The sequence below is a fragment of the Drosophila takahashii genome, chromosome 2L (genome assembly GCF_030179915.1).
Source record: "Drosophila takahashii strain IR98-3 E-12201 chromosome 2L, DtakHiC1v2, whole genome shotgun sequence".
NCBI classification, from domain to species: Eukaryota; Metazoa; Arthropoda; class Insecta; order Diptera; family Drosophilidae; genus Drosophila; species Drosophila takahashii.
In genome coordinates this window covers 4872734-4889068 of record NC_091678.1, presented here as the reverse complement: position 1 = coordinate 4889068, position 16335 = coordinate 4872734, and the positions used below count along the sequence as shown (strand labels likewise).

The 16335-nt window shown below is 48.9% G+C and overlaps 2 protein-coding genes across 2 annotated transcripts in view; both read right to left on the bottom strand.

Moving 5' to 3' along the window:
- LOC108057764 (fibrillin-like protein dumpy) overlaps positions 1 to 16335 on the bottom strand; it is a 119402-nt gene that overhangs the window by 46744 nt on the left and 56323 nt on the right. Inside the window, exons 14-27 of the mRNA XM_070215658.1 lie at positions 8909 to 9052; positions 8768 to 8845; positions 8026 to 8637; positions 7393 to 7614; positions 7094 to 7276; positions 6351 to 6836; positions 3857 to 6289; positions 3151 to 3774; positions 2761 to 3081; positions 2135 to 2458; positions 1441 to 1758; positions 1039 to 1374; positions 645 to 971; positions 110 to 427 (exon numbers count right to left, since the gene is read on the bottom strand). Of these exons, the coding sequence (XP_070071759.1) occupies positions 110 to 427; positions 645 to 971; positions 1039 to 1374; positions 1441 to 1758; positions 2135 to 2458; positions 2761 to 3081; positions 3151 to 3774; positions 3857 to 6289; positions 6351 to 6836; positions 7094 to 7276; positions 7393 to 7614; positions 8026 to 8637; positions 8768 to 8845; positions 8909 to 9052 (6726 nt within the window). The remainder of the gene's footprint in view (positions 1 to 109; positions 428 to 644; positions 972 to 1038; positions 1375 to 1440; positions 1759 to 2134; positions 2459 to 2760; positions 3082 to 3150; positions 3775 to 3856; positions 6290 to 6350; positions 6837 to 7093; positions 7277 to 7392; positions 7615 to 8025; positions 8638 to 8767; positions 8846 to 8908; positions 9053 to 16335) is intronic.
- LOC138912310 (mucin-2-like) lies at positions 10784 to 16262 on the bottom strand. The gene is made up of 2 exons (XM_070212651.1): positions 10883 to 16262; positions 10784 to 10797 (listed from the first exon to the last, which is right to left on the bottom strand). The coding sequence occupies exons 1-2, from the start codon at positions 16260 to 16262 to the stop codon at positions 10784 to 10786; spliced, it is 5394 nt and encodes a 1797-aa protein (XP_070068752.1).

The window sequence follows — 16335 nt, the reverse complement described above, 5'->3', positions numbered from 1 at the left end:
GAAGGTCTTGAAGAGAACAACGGACTTTTTAAACACTTCTTTCTGCAGGGGAATTTAAATCTCCGGCTGGCCGAAGCTAAGCTTCCTTCGACTCCTGGCCGATGCTTACTCTCTTGGGGGAAGCAGCGCACGAAGGGATCACCGCTGAAGCCGGGACTGCAGGAGCAGATTGGATTGTGGTTAACCACGCGGCACAGGGCGTTGTTGCCGCAGGTGCCTGGGCAGGGATCCTTGCAGCGCTCGTTGAGGCACGACTTGTCCTGGGCGCACTCCGAGCTGCTCATGCACTCGGGCCGGCAGTTGGGAGGGGAACCGATGTAGTTGGGCACACAGGAGCAGACTGCGTGGCCATTGACCGGACGACAGTTGCTGTAGAGGCCGCAGGGCGATGGTTGGCAGGGATTTTCGGGCACTATGGGGTCGGGATCTACGGACGTGGTAAGCTATTAATAGGGTTCCTATCTAAGGATTCCTAACTTGCAGTGAAGGAAGGGAGACCAAGGTAGAATGAAACCTATCGAACTAATTATAAGTTATCAACTTGTAGCGTTAGGAAAACATTTTCGATCAGTTAAACTCCGTATAGAATCCTATCTACCTAGGTACTTCCCATCACTGCTAACGAAACTAGAACGACATCTTACAGCGCGGAGTCTCGGGCACCAGGTGGCAACCAACGATGGGGTTACCCGTGTAACCAGGCAGGCACTCGCAGTTGGGCGCGTGATTGAAGACGGCGCACAGGGCGCTGTGACCGCACATTCCCGGGCAGGGATCCACGCACTTCTGGTTGACGCAGGCACGCGACCTGGGACAGTCAGAGTTGATGACGCACTCGGGGCGGCACTCTACATACGGATCCCCAAAGTATTCCGGCAGACACTTGCAGGCGGCAGCCTGATTTCGCTCCTCGCAAAGGGCATTCAAGCCACACGGACTGGGACGACAGGGTTGGATCACCTCAATGGGCGCTGTATGGGCGGGGCAAGCAGGGGAGTAAGTATCTAGCTCTCAAAGGAAACCCTCACAATAACCTACTCTCTATGATCTTGTAGCAGCCGGAGAAGGGATCACCGGAGAAGCCAGGCTCGCACATGCAAACCGGAGCATGCAGGCTAACATGGCAGAGTGCGTTATTTCCACACGATCCAATGCAGGGATCGGCACATCGAGCATTGATGCAGGCCATTCTGGCCGGGCACTCGGAATTGATGCTGCACTCTGGCCGACAGCCAGGCGGACGTCCTATGTAGTTGGTCACGCAGGAGCAGACAGCTCCGCTGCTGGAAACCTGGCACTGAGAGTTGGGCCCACAGGGTGACGGCACACAAGGATTGGGCGGAACAATGGGATCGGCTATTGGCGGTGGTGGTTCTACAATTGCAATACTCTCTTAGTTGGATTCTAAGGATTGTGGGAGGAGACCTAAGGAAAACCTACTTCTTTCGGGCACACACTGGTGGAACGGATCCCCGGTGTAGCCTTCGTAGCAACTGCAGATGGGCGAGTGATTGGTGCAGCGACAGCGTGCATTGTAGCCACAGGTTCCGGGACAAGGATCCTTGCACCGTTGGTTGATGCAGGCCCTGTCCGAGGGACACTCGGCACTGGTCATGCACTCGGGCCGGCAGTTGGGCGGAGCACCCATGTAGTCTGGCAAGCAGGCGCACACGGGACGATCCCCAACCACATGACAAGTGCTGAACAGGCCACAAGGCGAGGGTCTACAAGGGTCTTTGGGCAGGGGTAGGTACATATCTATGGGGAGGAAGGGCAGAGCAGTTAGATCAATAACTCTGGATAGAGGGGTGTACGAAAGGGTGGGTCGATTTATAGAGATGCCAAATAAATAGGGGCAACAGAGATGGAATCTAATGTTTCAAATTGGAATTTCTTCATAAAACTTTTATTCTAAAGATCTAAGTAGTTTTTTTTTTTTTTTTTTGGGTTCAAACCGAAGTAGGCGCATTCTATATTAACACGCCTCACAAGAAATGGTTGTTTATCATGTTTATGTGATATCGACAAACATTAAAACATTAAAAGAATGTGCCTTCGGCTTATCTACAAAAAAAAAAAAACAAGAATTGGACATTCTCATAACAAATCGACCCACCCCAGGATTGGGTCATACTTGAGGGTCTTTCCACGCATGCGCGCAGTGGATTGCCGGTGAAGCCCGTTTCACAACTGCAAACCGGCTGGTGATGGGCCACCCGGCAGATGGCATTGAATCCGCAGGCATTGGCGCAAGGATCGCGACACTTCATATTAATACATGCCCGGCTGCCGGGACAATCGCTATTCTGGACGCATTCCGGGCGGCAATTGAGGTACGGATCACCGAAATAGTTCTGGATGCAGGTGCAGGAGCCGGCTCCGTTGCGCACCCGACAAATGGCATTCGCGCCACAGGGCGATGGATAGCATGGATCGGAGGGTGGATCTGGCACCACGACTGTCATGGTCATGAAAATAGCAAGCAGGCAATGCGGATGCATACAGAGGAATGTACAAACACAATAGACTTAGAACTAAGCAATAATAATAATAATACAGATAATAATAAAAGTAGGTAGATAGATGTAAAGATGAAGTTCGTAATATGTACACAATACGAGGAACATGCATAGGATGTACACCACAATACCAATACTTCTAGAGCACCACTGAAAGGAACATGTAACATTAAGGGCGCGTCTCGGGCACACATCCGTGCTCCAGGAAGGGATAGCAAATAGTCCAAAGATCTGTACTCACTCTCACGCATTCGGCAGGCGGTGTACGGATCACCCTCGAAGCTCTCAATGCAACTGCACTTGGGCTGGTGATTCTGGGTGGAGCACACGGCATTAAAGCCGCAGATGCCGATGCAGGGATCCTCGCATCGTTGACGAATACAAGCCCGATTCGATGGGCAATCCTGGTTAATTACACACTCCGGTCGGCAATTCGGTGGAGCCCCAAACATTCCGGGGGCACAAGAGCACTCGGCTCGGTTGTTCACATTGCGACAAATGGAATTGGAGCCACATGGGCTGGGCAGGCAAGGATCCACATGGCGGTCTTGTTCTGGTGGTGCTACAGAGGTTTTCCAATCAATAATAAATTCGAAATAAATTTAATTTAAATTTATAATGATCTACTTACGTTTCGGGACACATTGTTCGAATGGATTGCCCACATAGTTGGCTGGGCAGGAGCAGATGGGATTGTGGTTGTTCACCTGACACTTGGCATTGAAACCGCAGGTCTCCGCACACGGATCCGTGCACTTCTGGTTGATGCAGGCCAGGTGCTGGGCACACTCCGAGCTGACCACGCACTCGGGTCTGCACTGAGGCGGCGCTCCGAAGTAGCCGGCCTGGCAGCTGCACGTGGGATGTCCCTCGACGGTGCGACAGATGCTATTGGGTCCACACGGATTCGGTTCGCACACGCTCTCGGGTCTCACAATCGGCACCCGCTTGCATCCCTCGAAGGGATTACCCTCGAATCCTCGGGTGCAACTGCAGGAGGCCAAGTGGTTGACCACGGCGCACTCGGCATTCGGTCCACAAGCAGCCGTGCAGGGATCGCGACAATGCTGCTTGATGCAGGCCAGCGATGAGGGGCACTCGGAGCTGTAGATGCATTCCGGACGACATCCTGTACTATAAGGATCTCCATTGTAGGGCTCAATGCAGGAACAGCGAGCGGCATTGTTGTGCGGTGTGCACACAGCGTTCTCGGCACAAGGATTGGGGTAGCAAGGATCAATGTGGTCGCCGGGTTCTAAATTTACAAAAAAAAAAAAAAAAATGTTTACAATATGTATTTCAATAGAAGGCTTCTATTAGAAGCCACCCAAACTTACTTTCTGGAATCTTCTTAGAGCAACCGATGAAGGCATCTCCCTCGAAGTCATCGTCGCAACTGCAGTGGGCCGAGTGGGCGATGACCGTACAGCGGGCATTGTGTCCACAGATGTTGGCACACGGGTTCTGGCACTTCTCCTGGATGCAGGCCTTGTCCGAGGGACACTCACTGCTCAGCGTGCACTCCGGCCGGCAATATGGCGGGCTGCCAATGTAGTTGGCCACACAGGAGCAGACTGGTCGGTTCTGTTTGATCTGGCATATGGAGTTGGGTCCGCAAGGGGATGGCACGCACGGGTTCTTTGGCACAGCGATGTCGCGTCCTGGATCCTGGATGGGTGAGCAGGCCACAAACGGATCGCCTTCGAAATTGGCCTCACAAGAACAGATGGGGTTGTGATTCAAGACTTCACAGCGGGCTCCACCCCCGCAGATACCGGGACAGGGATCGGCACACCGCTGATTCAAGCAGGCCTGGTTGGGAGCACACTCCGAGCTGACCACGCACTCGGGCTGGCAGACTGGCGGAGCTCCCTTGAAGTTCGGCAGGCAGGAGCAGGCGGCATAGCCATCGGGGGTGGCTTTGCAGCGCGAGTTGGGTCCACAGGGCGATGGCTCACATGGAGTTGGACGCACTGGCGGTGGCAGGTAGAAGGGATTGCAGGCTATCGAGGCATCTCCACTAAAGCCCTCGGCACAGATGCAAACCGGCGCATGGTTGACCACACGGCAGACGGCATTGATGCCGCACACACCCGAACAAGCCTCCACGCACTTGGAATTCAGGCAGGCCTTCTCCGCCGGGCAGTCACTATTAAGCACGCACTCCGGCCGGCAGCCAATATGCGGGTCACCGAAGTAACCCTTGCGGCAGACGCAGGCCAGACCGCCGGACTGACGCCTGCACTCGGCATTGGCTCCGCAACGCAGCTTGGCGCAGCTAGGCTGTGGTGGTGGCTCCACCACCGACTGCGTGGTGCACTGCTCGTAGGGATTTCCAAAGAGACCCGTGGGGCAGGCACACACTGGGTTGTGCTCGTACACATTGCAGATGGCATTCCGTCCACAGGATCCGGGGCAGGGATCCTGGCAGCGTTGGCCCAGACAGGCGCGATCAAACGGACAATCCGAATTGGCCACACACTCCGGCCGGCAGCGTGGATTCTGCTGGGCATTGGGTCCAAAGCAAGGATCACATAAAGCCACACCATCGCCGAACACCGAGCAGACATCTCGGGGTCCACAGGGCGACGGGGCACAAGGATCCCGCGAAACATTCTTCAGTATTCCAATGGGTACACACTGCAAGAAGGCATCGCCGACGAATCCGTCCAAGCAGAGGCAAACTGGCGTGTGCTGGCGCACATTACAGATGGCATTGATGCCACAGATCGCACCGGCACAAGGATCCACGCACTTGTGGTTAATGCAGGACAATGTATCCCCGCAATCCGAGTTGATGTCGCACTCCGGTTGGCAGCCCGACTGTGGATCACCCAGGTAGCCTGGGATGCAGGAGCAGACGGCGCGGTTATTCAGCAACTTGCACTCACTATTCCGACCACATGGGCTGGGCACACAAGGATTCGTCTTGGGATGATCCAGGGCATAGCAGCGAACTCCTGGGTTGCCGGTCAATCCGGCATTGCAGGAGCAAACCGGGTGATGTTCCTCCACCTGGCAGTGGGCTCCTTGGCCACAGGCTCCGGGGCAGGGATCGTAGCAGCGGTAGCCCATGCAGGCCTTGCTGTTCGGGCAATCGGCATCCACCTGGCACTCGTAGCCGTGGCAACCGATCAGGGAGGTGGGATCACCAGACAGGCCATCGGGACAAACGCAGGCGGTCTGTCCATCGCCTGCCACCACGCAATTGGCATTGGGTCCGCAGGGATTGGGATCGCAAACGGTGCGACTGGGTTCACGGCATCCCTGATAGGCATCTCCCACATATCCGGAGCGGCAGTAGCACTCCTCACGATTTCCGGCCACATAGCAGTCGGCATTTCTTCCGCAAGGTCCCGGCTGGCAAAGCTCAATGGTGACGGCTGGCTTGTCGCACAACCTGAAGGGATTTCCAATCTTGTTGTCCGGACAATAGCAGACGGGCTGTCGCGATGAATCGCAGATGGCACCAGTTCCACAGGGATTGGGGTCACAGGGATTAATGGGTTCAACGCAGCCACGGATGGTGTTGGGGCTCTCCACATAGTTGGGCAGACAGGTGCACTTGGAGAAACCGTTGCTCAGAACGGAGCACTGGGTATTGGGTCCACAGGGCGAAGGATCGCAGGGATTCGAGGGCAGCTCGCAGGGAATCGACGGCGGCTGACCCTCGTACTCCGGCAGGCAGAAGCAAATCGGGTTGCCATCCACGCGACGGCAGCCGGAATTGGGTCCACAAGGATTCGGGGTGCACTCATCTCCCTCGGGAACTAAAACAAATATAATTTTTTTTTTAAGTTTTGGTTCTTTTAAAACTAAAACAATACTTACTGCAATTCTTGAAGGGATTTCCGGTAAGACCCTTGGGGCAGTAGCAGATGGGGTTGCCATTGTCGAGCTCGCACAGGGCATTCAAGCCACATGGATTGGGGTCGCAGGGATCCTGGGGTGGACTGCAGCCCACCTGGGGATTTCCGTTGTAGCCCGGTGGGCACTTGCACACACCGCGATGGTTCACCACATCGCAGAGGGCAAAGGCACCGCATTGACAGGGCGATGAGCACTTTCCGTTGATGCAGGCCTGACTGGAATCACACTCGGAATCGGAACGGCAACCCTGACTGGGCAGACACTGCACATAGGCATTGCCAAGGAATCCGGGCAGGCAGCGACAGTCTGTTCCGTGGTTCACCGGAATACACTCGGCATTCTCGCCGCAAGAGTCCTCCTGGCACGGATTAATGCAGCGCCGGTTGAGGCGATCGCAGAGCTTCGTCGGCGGACAGTCCTCGTTGTATTGACAGACAGGGGTTCGTGCTGTGGTTAAGGTTACGGTGCGATTCGGTTGGATCGGTGGGTGTATTTATATATAGTTTGTTGGTTGGTTTTTAGAGTTGATTTGGTGGCGGGACGGTACAAGTTTTTATACATGGTGTATACATAGTGTACGGGGATTTGTACAGTGTATGAAAGAGAGAGATTGGTTGAAAACAAGACATGGTGACACATTAGCAGAGGATTTCTTGAGGAGGACAACAAAGGTGCGCCATCGTGTTGATCAAGGGCATACTAACCTGGCTGACAGCCAACGAATCCATTGCCCTGGAATCCATCCGCACAGCTGCAATCGGCTGCATGGTTGGTGTTGATGCAAACGGCATTCGTGGCACAGGGATCATGGACATCGCAAGGATGCTGGCACAGCTGATTGATGCACGCCTCCGTGACTCCGCAGTCCGAATCGTCAGTGCATTCAACTGTAAGTTGGTTTTAACAATGTTATTAAGATAGCAAAAGCAGATTATTTATTCCGAAAGTATTGCTAGCTAGTTCCATGCATGAAAGTTTGTTGATTAATTGATTAGTGCCTTACTTGAGGTTTGAGTGGTTACACACTTGACCATCGGATTGCCCTCATGGCCCTGCGGACAGGTGCAAACTGGTCGGTGGCTCTTGGCCGTGCACTTGGCGGTCGCGGCACAGATCTTGGCAAACTCGCACGGATCCTGGCACAGGCCCATGTAACAGGCCTCGCTCTCAATGCAGTCGTTGTTAGATTGACAGGGTTCGGGCGTTTTCGGTGAACCCGGCGGTTCTACTTGTTAGAAAGGATTTAGTGAGTTAAATAGTTAATTAAATGATGGTGATTTCGGTTTTTAACAAATTAAATCATAAATATGTACAAGGGCACTGGTAATTATTTATGTATGTACAATTTTTACAACAAAATTAATTGATATGGCCAGAAAACAAGCCCTTTACATAAGAATTTATGTACAATCGATCAGTATTAGTGCCACTTTGGGAGAGATAAATTGCCACAGTTAAATATGACCACATATGCTTTTTTTTTTTTTTTTTTTTAACTTATAGAGTTTATTACATTGATCAGCCAATTTAATATTGAAACAACAATACATATGTGGCCAATTTAAAGGGATTCAGACTGAGAGTGTAGGGGTTAAGTCCCAAAGTGGCGTGCATGTCACATATAAAGTTAATATACCTTTCTTACGGCAATGGCCCAGCTTGCAGTGCTCGCTAGGGGCACAATTAGTATCTACTGTACATGGGTTAATTAATGAGGTGTCAGTGGTGTTGCCCAGCGGGGCAAACATGGTGTTGTAGACCTCCGTGGTGGTGCCCTCCATGGTGGGCAGCTCCAAGGGCCACGGCGTTGTGGTGTCTGGGACTTCGTTCGAAGTGTCCAGCCGGGTCGTCTTCATTTTGGGCGTCGTGGTGGACCGCCTCTGACTGTCACTTATGATATCTTCGCCCCGCAACGTGGTCGTCTGGATCGTGGGCCTCGGGGTTGGCGTATCGGTGATATTGTTCTCACCATCGCGATACCGCCTCGTGGCATCGGTGTGGGAGGTGGTGCTTTCTGTGTCTGGTTTGTGGTTCTTACTGGTCTGGTTAGTAGCGCTTGTGATTGTGCTCGATTCAGTGCTAGTGGAGGAAGTGGTAGTAGTGGTTGTGGTGGTGGTTCTTGTGTTGGCCCCCGTGGTTGTCGGCGTCGTTTTGACGCCTGTGTTTGGGTTAGCTGTTGTTCTTGGTTTCGTTGGTATCTTGGTAGATGTGGAGTTCTTGGTAGTAATAGTTGTTATTGTTACATTAGCTAAGGAGAGAGATGTATTTACACGGGTAACGGGTGGTTAATTTAATATTAGAATATGTACACATTGTATTTACACTTAACACTAGGAGTTTTAGATTCATTAAGGTAGAGAACTGCCAGTTGAACTTACCCTTTATACAAGCACCGGTTGTCGGATCGCAGTTAGCTCCTGGTGGACAATGCTCACAGCCAGGTGTGCGACCATGTTCTGTAGGTTTAAGATATTAAGTAGTAAGTTTCAAGTAGTTTTTAAGTCCTCATTGATACCCACCTGCTGAACAAAGCGGCTGATGGTTGAGAACACGACAGTCTTCATTTCGGCTGCACGGATTGTGGTGGGTGCAAGGATCCACGCAAAGAGCATTGATGCACGCCTGCTGGGAGGGGCACTCATCACTCGATGCGCAACCGATTTCTGTTCGCAAAGGACGATTAGGCATTAGTTGGGGTTCTTTAAGTCGTTTTATCTAAGCACATATGTGCATTAATAGTATAAGTCGTTATAATTTAAGTCATTCCTTTTATTTAGGTCAAGAATCCTGTTCGGTAGGTAGTTTTCTTTTTCATTAATTTTTCAATGCAGTTAGTATAACTTTATCTTTTAATATAGTATCCTTAATCTAACTGTTCAACTCCAGTTTCAAGCAATCTAAATACTATGCAGCAGGCTTTAGCATTAGTTAAATATAGTTTAGTTTTTAGCTGTTGCTTAAAACAACATATACACATGCAAAAGCATTAAGTGAGTTAGTGCTCAAATATATTAGCTAGGGTTTGTTATTATTAGTAGTCCAAACACCACATGCAAAACTTATTTCTAATACACTTACGATACATGATTAACGACAACGAGTATGTACTAAATACAACAAAATCAACACAGATTAGAACACATTTTAAAGGTGTCGCGCTGAGATAAAAACATGCGAATTGAGATCAATTGAAGACATAACGAGAAACATTCAAAGTGGTGTGGACGATGGCTGAGGATTTGATGATGATTCTTGCAGCAGGCATTCAGGCAGACAACAAGCAGGCAACTAACATGAACGAGCAACATTGCAACATAAATCGACATGCAAACGACTGCTGTAGAGAGTGAATTCGCAGGGAACTCCCATTGGCATTCGATCAAAAGCTTCTTTGGTGAAGGACACAGAAAATTCAAACTATCTCGGGTGCTGCTCGTGGTGAAGAGATCGGTGGGTGAAGGTGCAAGGCTTTCAACGAAATACAGCCAGAGAAGCAATAAGAGGGGGAACCAAGACAAATGCATTTGGAAAATTTGAGAACAAAGAACACACGGGAATTGCGGGAAATAATCCAAATGGTTGCATGCAAGGTGCCCGCACGAGTTGAATGGCTGGTCGTACACATATATGGGCCACAAGAAGGATAATGGCTGGAAGTCCAAGAGAAGAGAAAGAAAACATGACATCAAACTGAAGTAGGCACTACGATTTGCCAGTTATGTGATTGGCGTTGAAAGTAGTCGGCGTTGCACGATGCCAAGAGTTTACCGCAACCCTGTGGTTCCTTGCAATTCATTCATTATGATTTGATAACAAGACTTACAACCTATATACACAACTTTAGTTACCTGCTTTCATAGAGCAATCGGGTCTATTTACATCATCGCCGGTATCGCAAAAGCACATTGTGGTGTGGTTCAATGTACGACAAATAGTCAGATTTTGCACAGTGCAAAGGTTGGTGAAGTATTTACAGGGCGATATGCACAGCCCACCCAAGCATGTCTGGTCGTCCAAACAGTCATGTTCTGTTCTACAACTCTTTACAGATTCTGTCGTTGCGCTACCTGTCACAGTAAGATCTTTCGCCGTTGGTAATTCATTCGAAACAGTAGAGGTCTCGTAAGAACTCGTTGGTACTTTCCTAGTAGACTCTGTCGTTTGTTCAGTCATTTGACCAGGGGTTGTACCAGGAGGTAATGTCGTTGGTATGTCGGGTCTTTCGGAAGGAATAGTTCTATCTGTTGAACCGACAGGCAAAGTGGTTTCTTCAATAACCTTTGCAGTTGTCACTTCGCTGGGATATTTGGTCGGCTGTTCGGTCACTAGCCCACGAGTTGTACCGATCGGAATATTTGTTGTGATTTCAGGGGTTGTCGATGGGACAGTTGTTTCTAATGCTCCTGGACTAAGATTAGAGCTCTCGAAGGAACTCGTTGGTACTCTCCTAGTAAATTCTGTTGTTTGTTCAGTCATTTGTCCAGGGGTTGTACCAGGTGGTAATGTCGTTGGCATATCGGATCTTTCGGAAGGAATAGTTCTATTCGTTGATCCCACAGGAAGAGTAGTTTCTTCAGTAGACTTGGCAGTTGTCACTTCGCTGGGATATTTGGTCGTCTGTTCGGTCACTAGCCCACGAGTTGTACCGATCAGAATGTTTGTAGTGATTTCTGGGGTTATCGATGGGACAGTTGTTTCCAAAGACCCGGGGCTAAGAGTAGAGCTCTCGAAGGAACTCGTTGGTACTCTCCTAGTAAATTCTGTTGTTTGTTCAGTCATTTGTCCAGGGGTTGTACCAGGTGGTAATGTCGTTGGCATATCGGATCTTTCGGAAGGAATAGTTCTATTCGTTGATCCCACAGGAGGAGTAGCTTCTTCAATAACCTTTGCAGTTGTCACTTCGCTGGGATATTTGGTCGTCTGTTCGGTCACTAGCCCACGAGTTGTACCGATCGGAATATTTGTAGTGATTTCAGGGGTTGTCGATGGGACAGTTGTTTCTAATGCTCCTGGACTAAGAGTAGAGCTCTCGAAGGAACTAGTTGGTACTCTCCGAGTAGATTCTGTCGTTTGTTCAGTCATTTGACCAGGGGTTGTACCAGGAGGTAATGTTGTTGGTATGTCGGGTCTTTCGGACGGAATAGTTCTATCCGTTGAACCCACAGGAGGAGTAGTTTCTTCAATAACCTTTGCAGTTGTCACTTCGCTGGGATATTTGGTCGTCTGTTCAGTCACTAGCCCACGAGTTGTACCGATTGGAATATTTGTAGTGATTTCTGAGGTTATCGATGGGACAGTTGTTTCATAAGACCCGGGGCTAAGAGTAGAGCTCTCGAAGAAACTCGTTGGTACTCTCCTAGTAGATTCTGTCGTTTGGTCAGTCATTTGACCAGGGGTTGTACCAGGAGGTAATGTCGTTGGTAAGTCGGCTCTTTCGGAAGTAATAGTTCTATCCGTTGATCCCACAGGAAGTGTAGTTTCTTCAATAACCTTTGCAGTTGTCACTTCACTGGGATATTTGGTAGTCTGTTCTGTCACTAGCCCACGAGTTGTACCGATCGGAATATTTGTAGTGATATCTGAGGTTATTGATGGGACAGTTGTTTCCAAAGACCCGGGGCTAAGAGTAGAGCTCTCGAAGGAACTCGTTGGTACTCTCCTAGTAGATTCTGTCGTTTGTTCAGTCATTTGATCAGGGGTTGTACCAGGAGGTAATGTCGTCGGTATGTCGGATCTTTCGGAAGTAATAGTTCTATCCGTTGATCCCACAGGAAGAGTAGTTTCTTCAATAACCTTTGCAGTTGTCACTTCACTGGGATATTTGGTAGTCTGTTCTGTCACTAGCCCACGAGTTGTACCGATGGGAATATTTGTAGTGATTTCTGGGGTTATCGAAGGGACAGTTGTTTCCAAAGACCCGGGGCTAAGAGTAGAGCTCTCGAAGGAACTCGTTGGTACTCTCCTAGTAGATTCTGTCGTTTGTTCAGTCATTTGTCCAGGGGTTGTACCAGTTGGTAATGTCGTTGGCATATCGGATCTTTCGGAAGTAATAGTGCTATCCGTTGATCCCACAGGAAGAGTAGTTTCTTCAATAACCTTTGCAGTTGTCACTTCACTAGGATATTTGGTAGTCTGTTCTGTCACTAGCCCACGAGTTGTACCGATCGGAATATTTGTAGTGATATCTGAGGTTATCGATGGGACAGTTGTTTCCAAAGACCCGGGGCTAAGAGTAGAGCTCTCGAAGGAACTCGTTGGTACTCTCCTAGTAGATTCTGTCGTTTGTTCAGTCATTTGACCAGGGGTTGTACCAGGAGGTAATGTCGTCGGTATGTCGGATCTTTCGGAAGTAATAGTTCTATCCGTTGATCCCACAGGAAGAGTAGTTTCTTCAATAACCTTTGCAGTTGTCACTTCACTGGGATATTTGGTAGTCTGTTCTGTCACTAGCCCACGAGTTGTACCAATGGGAATATTTGTAGTGATTTCTGGGGTTATCGAAGGGACAGTTGTTTCCAAAGACCCGGGGCTAAGAGTAGAGCTCTCGAAGGAACTCGTTGGTACTCTCCTAGTAGATTCTGTCGTTTGTTCAGTCATTTGACCAGGGGTTGTACCAGGAGGTAATGTCGTTGGTATGTCGGCTCTTTCGGAAGGAATAGTTCTATCCGTTGATCCCACAGGAAGTGTAGTTTCTTCAGTAGACTTAGCAGTTGTCACTTCGCTGGGATATTTGGTCGTCTGTTCGGTCACTAGCCCACGAGTTGTACCGGTCGGAATATTTGTAGTGATTTCTAAGGTTATCGATGGGACAGTTGTTTCCAATGAGCCTGGACTAAGAGTTGAGCTCTCGAAGGAACTCGTTGGTACTCTCCTAGTAGATTCTGTCGTTTGTTCAGTCATTTGTCCAGGGGTTGTACCAGGTGGTAATGTCGTTGGCATATCGGATCTTTCGGAAGGAATAGTTCTATCCGTTGATCCCACAGGAAGTGTAGTTTCTTCAGTAGACTTAGCAGTTGTCACTTCGCTGGGATATTTGTTCGTCTGTTCAGTCACTAGCCCACGAGTTGTACCGATCGGAATATTTGTAGTGATTTCTGGGGTTATCGATGGGAGAGTTGTTCTTAAATACCCGGGGATAATAGTAGAGCTCTCGAAGGAACTCGTTGGTACTCTCCTAGTAGATTCTGTTGTTTGTTCAGTTATTTGTCCAGGGGTTGTACCAGGAGGTAATGTCGTCGGTATGTCGGCTCTTTCGGAAGTAATAGTTCTATCTGTTGAACCGACAGGCAAAGTGGATTCTTCAATAACTTTTGCAGTTGTCACTTCGCTGGGATATTTGGTGGTCTGTTCGGTCACTAGCCCACGAGTTGTACCGATCGGAATATTTGTAGTGATTTCTGAGGTTATCGATGGGACAGTTGTTTCCAATGAGCCTGGACTAAGAGTTGAGCTCTCGAAGGAACTCGTTGGTACTCTCCTAGTAGATTCGGTCGTTTGTTCAGTCATTTGACTAGGGGTTGTACCAGGAGGTAATGTCGTCGGTATGTCGGATCTTTCGGAAGTAATAGTTCTATCCGTTGATCCTACAGGAAGAGTAGTTTCTTCAATAACCTTTGCAGTTGTCACTTCGCTGGGATATTTGGTCGTCTGTTCAGTCACTAGCCCACGAGTTGTACCGATCGGAATATTTGTAGTGATTTCTGAGGTTATCGATGGGACAGTTGTTTCCAAAGACCCGGGGCTAAGAGTAGAGCTCTCGAAGGAACTCGTTGGTACTCTCCTAGTAGATTCTGTCGTTTGTTCAGTCATTTGACCAGGGGTTGTACCAGGAGGTAATGTCGTCGGTATGTCGGATCTTTCGGAAGTAATAGTTCTATCCGTTGATCCTACAGGAAGAGTAGTTTCTTCAATAACCTTTGCAGTTGTCACTTCACTGGGATATTTGGTAGTCTGTTCTGTCACTAGCCCACGAGTTGTACCGATTGGAATATTTGTAGTGATTTCGAAGGAACTCGTTGGTACTCTCCTAGTAGATTCTGTCGTTTGTTCAGTCATTTGACCAGGGGTTGTACCAGGAGGTAATGTCCTTGGTATGTCGGCTCTTTCGGAAGGAATTGTTCTATCCGTTGATCCCACAGGAAGTGTAGTTTCTTCAGTAGGCTTAGCAGTTGTCACTTCGCTGGGATATTTGGTCGTCTGTTCGGTCACTAGCCCACGAGTTGTACCGGTCGGAATATTTGTAGTGATTTCTAAGGTTATCGATGGGACAGTTGTTTCCAATGAGCCTGGACTAAGAGTTGAGCTCTCGAAGGAACTCGTTGGTACTCTCCTAGTAGATTCTGTCGTTTGTTCAGTCATTTGTCCAGGGGTTGTACCAGGTGGTAATGTCGTTGGCATATCGGATCTTTCGGAAGGAATAGTTCTATCCGTTGATCCCACAGGAAGAGTAGTTTCTTCAATAATCTTTGCAGTTGTCACTTCACTGGGATATTTGGTAGTCTGTTCTGTCACTAGCCCACTAGTTGTACCGATCGGAATATTTGTATTGATTTCTGGGGCTATCGATGGGACAGTTGTTTCGAAAGACCCGGGGCTAAGAGTAGAGCTCTCGAAGGAACTCGTTGGTACTCTCCTAGTAGATTCTGTCGTTTTTTCAGTCATTTGACCAGGGGTTGTACCAGGAGGTAATATCGTCGGTATGTCGGCTCTTTCGGAAGGAATAGTTCTATCCGTTGATCCCACAGGAAGAGTAGTTTCTTCAATAACCTTTGCAGTTGTCACTTCACTGGGATATTTGGTAGTCTGTTCTGTCACTAGCCCACTAGTTGTACCGATCGGAATATTTGTAGTGATTTCTGAGGTTATCGATGGGACAGTTGTTTCTAAAGACCCGGGACTAAGAGTAGAGCTCTCGAAGGAACTCGTTGGTACTCTCCTAGTAGATTCTGTCGTTTTTTCAGTCATTTGACCAGGGGTTGTACCAGGAGGTAATGTCGTCGGTATGTCGGCTCTTTCGGAAGGAATAGTTCTATCCGTTGATCCCACAGGAAGAGTAGTTTCTTCAATAACCTTTGCAGTTGTCACTTCACTGGGATATTTGGTAGTCTGTTCTGTCAATAGCCCACGAGTTGTACCGATGGGAATATTTGTAGTGATTTCTGGGGCTATCGATGGGACAGTTGTTTCGAAAGACCCGGGGCTAAGAGTAGAGCTCTCGAAGGAACTCGTTGGTACTCTCCTAGTAGATTCTGTCGTTTGTTCAGTCATTTGACCAGGGGTTGTACCAGGAGGTAATGTCGTCGGTATGTCGGATCTTTCGGAAGTAATAGTTCTATCCGTTGATCCCACAGGAAGAGTAGTTTCTTCAATAACCTTTGCAGTTGTCACTTCACTGGGATATTTGGTAGTCTGTTCTGTCACTAGCCCACTAGTTGTACCGATCGGAATATTTGTAGTGATTTCTGAGGTTATCGATGGGACAGTTGTTTCTAAAGACCCGGGACTAAGAGTAGAGCTCTCGAAGGAACTCGTTGGTACTCTCCTAGTAGATTCTGTCGTTTGTTCAGTCATTTGACCAGGGGTTGTACCAGGAGGTAATGTCGTCGGTATGTCGGATCTTTCGGAAGTAATAGTTCTATCCGTTGATCCCACAGGAAGAGTAGTTTCTTCAATAACCTTTGCAGTTGTCACTTCACTGGGATATTTGGTAGTCTGTTCTGTCACTAGCCCACGAGTTGTACCGATGGGAATATTTGTAGTGATTTCTGGGGCTATCGATGGGACAGTTGTTTCGAAAGACCCGGGGCTAAGAGTAGAGCTCTCGAAGGAACTCGTTGGTACTCTCCTAGTAGATTCTGTCGTTTGTTCAGTCATTTGACCAGGGGTTGTACCAGGAGGTAATGTCGTTGGTAAGTCGGCTCTTTCGGAAGTAATAGTTCTTTCTGTT

Coding starts and splice junctions, on each gene's coding strand:
- LOC138912310 (XM_070212651.1), bottom strand. CDS start 16,262: ATGACTGAACAAACGACAGAATCTACTAGGAGAGTACCAACGAGTTCC.